The sequence below is a fragment of the Nicotiana tabacum genome, chromosome 3, assembly GCF_000715075.1.
Source record: "Nicotiana tabacum cultivar K326 chromosome 3, ASM71507v2, whole genome shotgun sequence".
Lineage (NCBI taxonomy): Eukaryota > Viridiplantae > Streptophyta > Magnoliopsida > Solanales > Solanaceae > Nicotiana > Nicotiana tabacum.
Genome location: NC_134082.1, coordinates 55469176 through 55472347, shown reverse-complemented (window position 1 = coordinate 55472347; position 3172 = coordinate 55469176). Strand labels below are relative to the sequence as shown.

Here is a 3172-nt window from a genome sequence, read left to right as displayed (position 1 = left end):
GGTTTGCCAAATCTTCAGGTAGGCTCTCAGAAAGTTTTTCCACATTCCACATACCATTTTCAACCATATCATTGACATTATGAATATCCTCATCGATACCAAACTCTGCAGGCACCTGAAAATATAAGGCTCCCATCTCAGTCCAATTATTGAACCAGAATTGAGCTGATCCCATTCCCAGTTTCCAGTAGATTTGATGCTCAATCAAATCCCTATATTCTAGCATTTTTCTCCACACGCATGATCCACGTTTCCAAGGTACAATTACTGCATTTAGTTTCTTGCAGTATTTTTGACAAATAAACGCACTCCACAAAGTGGGCTTAGTCCTGAAATTCCACCATAATTTGCAGAAAAGTGCCTTCGATACGTCATGCAGGGACCTGAAACCTATGCCTCCCTCGTCAAAAGGCATACACAGGTTAGTCCAAGACGCCCAATGTCTAGTGCTGCCTCCGACATTGCTGCTCCAGAAAAACTTGGCAAAAATGCTATGTAATTTGTTGATTACATAATTTGGAGGATTGACTGTTGACAACATATGAATTGGGATACTCTGCAGGACATTTGCGATTAAAACAGCTCTGCCTCCTACAGACAGAAGTTTGCCTTTCCATGACTGAAGTTTTTCCATAACCTTGGTGATTAATCCCTAGTAATAGTCTCCCCTTCTTCTTGCATAAAAAATAGGACAGCCAAGATAGGTCATAGGGAAACCTTGTCTTCATATACCTGTAATACTTTCCACCTTGTTAATCACCTCATTATCCGTTAAATGATGCAGGTATGCGGCTGATTTGGTTTTTTTTACCAGTTGACCAGATGATGATTCATAAGCTTGCAGAACCTCCATGACAAGTCTCAACGAAGTTTCATCAGATGAACAAAAAATGATTGTATCATCAGCGTATGATAGATGATTTATTTTTGGGCTCCATTTTGGCATTCCAAATCCACAGAAATACAGGTTAGTGTGTAGTGAATTCAATCCCCGAGAAAGTGCTTCTGCTGCTAGAATAAATAGAGTTGGTGACAAAGGGTTACCCTATTTAACTCCCCTCGATGATTTGAAGAAACCATTAGGCTGACCATTTATAAGCACAGAGTACCAATTGTTCCCAATCAAATCAAAGATCAAGCCAATAAAAGCTTCAGGAAATCCCATTTTTCTTAGTATTTTGGTCAGGAATAGCCATGATAGTCTGTCGTAAGCTTTTTCCATATCAAGCTTAATCACAACGTTTGGACCTGCTTTTGTGCTCAACTTGATATCCGTAATGATTTCTTGAGTTAACAGTATGTTCTCAACTATGCTCCTGCCCTTCACAAAACCTGCCTATTCCTCTAAGATTATGTTTGGTAGTAATTCAACCAACCTCTCATGAATAACCCTAGAAAAAATCTTGTTAACAAAGTTACTAAGACTGATTGGTATCATGTCTGTAAAGGTCATAAATTCTTTTTTCTTTGGTAATAAAACCAGGTTTGTGTGCGTAACACTCTTTGGCAGTCGCTGACCGCAAAAGAAAGCCTTGACCATTTGGACAACATCTTCTTCAATAATTTCCCAGCATGTTTTGGTAAAAGGCTCCAGTGAAACCATCTGGTCCACCAGCTGAGTCCTCATTCAATCCCATAACTACTCTCTTCAATTCTTCATTAGAAGGCAAAACCATCAATCTTTCATGCTGATCACTATCTACCATTGAAGGTACATGATTTAGAATATCGAAATCATTTGGGACTACACTCTCAGTAAATTGATCCTTGTAGAACTTTAGTGCTTCTTCTGCTATTAAGTGATCTTCTTCAATCCAGTTACCAAGGCTATTCTGGATCCTCGATAATTTTAGTCTCTTCCTTCTCCCATTAACTTGAGCATGGAAGAATTTAGTGTTTCTATTTCCATCTTTGAATCATAACATGCCAGCTTTTTCTCTCCAGAATTCTTCTTCTAATGTAATATATTTAATCATTTCAGCTTGTACCTGTTGTAATCTTTGTCTATTCATCTATGTAGGATTGACTTCAAATTGTCTTTCATGAACCAGGACTACCTCCTCAAGGCTTGCAATCTTCTGGAATATATCTTCATATGTAGCTATGCTCCAGGTAGATAGTGCTTTCTTAAGCTTCTTTAACTTGTATTTAAAAATGCAGAAAGGGTTAGCACTAAAATGAGCATTCCAATTCTCCTTTACTAAATCTTTGAAGGTTTCATGCTTAGTCCAGAAGTTAAGAAATCTTAATGACTTCTTAATTGGAGGAGTTTCTATATCACATTTCAGCAGCATTGGGCAATGATCAGACCTAATTTTGGACAGGTGAGATACCTCCAATCCAGGAAATATCTGTTGCAATTCATGATTGCCAAAACATCTGTCCAATCTTTTAAAAATACAGTCTTCCTCTGATCTTCCATTCCACCATGTAAATATGCTTCCTTTAAATCCCAAGTCTGTCAAGTTGCATGTATTGATGCAGTGCCTAAAGTCATCTACTTCAATGAGAGAAACTGGTAAGCCTCCAAATTTCTCTTCCTCATCCCATATCACATTAAAGTCGCCTCCAACTAGCCATGGTACTGTCATATCTGATGCCATTGCATACAAAGAATCCCATAGTTCAATTCTTTCAATGCGATCACATTTGGCATAAACTAGTGTAAGGATGAGCTCAACATGTGTTTCAGTGTGCGTTAATCTCAAAGTCAGTTGTTGAGTCATGTTATACAGAATAGTAACCTCAAATATTTCATCAATAAAAGCCCAAATCTTGTTTGATACATTCACCACAGCCTGTGCCAAACCAATTCTTGCTCTATACCTCTCCATTTTGTGAGACTGTTGCATAGGCTCAAGGATTCCTATGAACTCAAAGTAATGTTTTCCGTGCATTGTAATCAGCCTTTCAAATGCTTGCATTGTATTTACCGATCTGACATTCCATATAATGGCATCCATTAAATGTTTTGGTGTTTGGACAGTATTCTCCTTGTTTGTACTCCACTGACTGGGACAGTAGATGTCTGTTTTGACTGTTTCTTTTTTCCTTTTGTTGCAAATTTTACTCTATCAATAAACCTTGGCGACAGATCACCCTGCTTGGCAACATTAATGAATTATTGTGTAGTGGATTCCTCATCCATGTCTCTACCTTTAAGTTCTGCTTG

At 38.1% G+C, this 3172-nt stretch overlaps 1 protein-coding gene across 1 annotated transcript; it reads right to left on the bottom strand.

The window, feature by feature from the left end:
* Nucleotides 1–2012: 2012 nt before the first annotated feature.
* On the bottom strand, nucleotides 2013–2963 carry LOC142176343 (uncharacterized). The gene has a single exon (XM_075243583.1). It carries the CDS (start codon nucleotides 2961–2963, stop codon nucleotides 2013–2015), a length of 951 nt encoding a protein of 316 aa, XP_075099684.1.
* Nucleotides 2964–3172: the final 209 nt, after the last annotated feature.

Coding starts and splice junctions, on each gene's coding strand:
- LOC142176343 (XM_075243583.1), bottom strand. CDS start 2,963: ATGGATGCCATTATATGGAATGTCAGATCGGTAAATACAATGCAAGCA.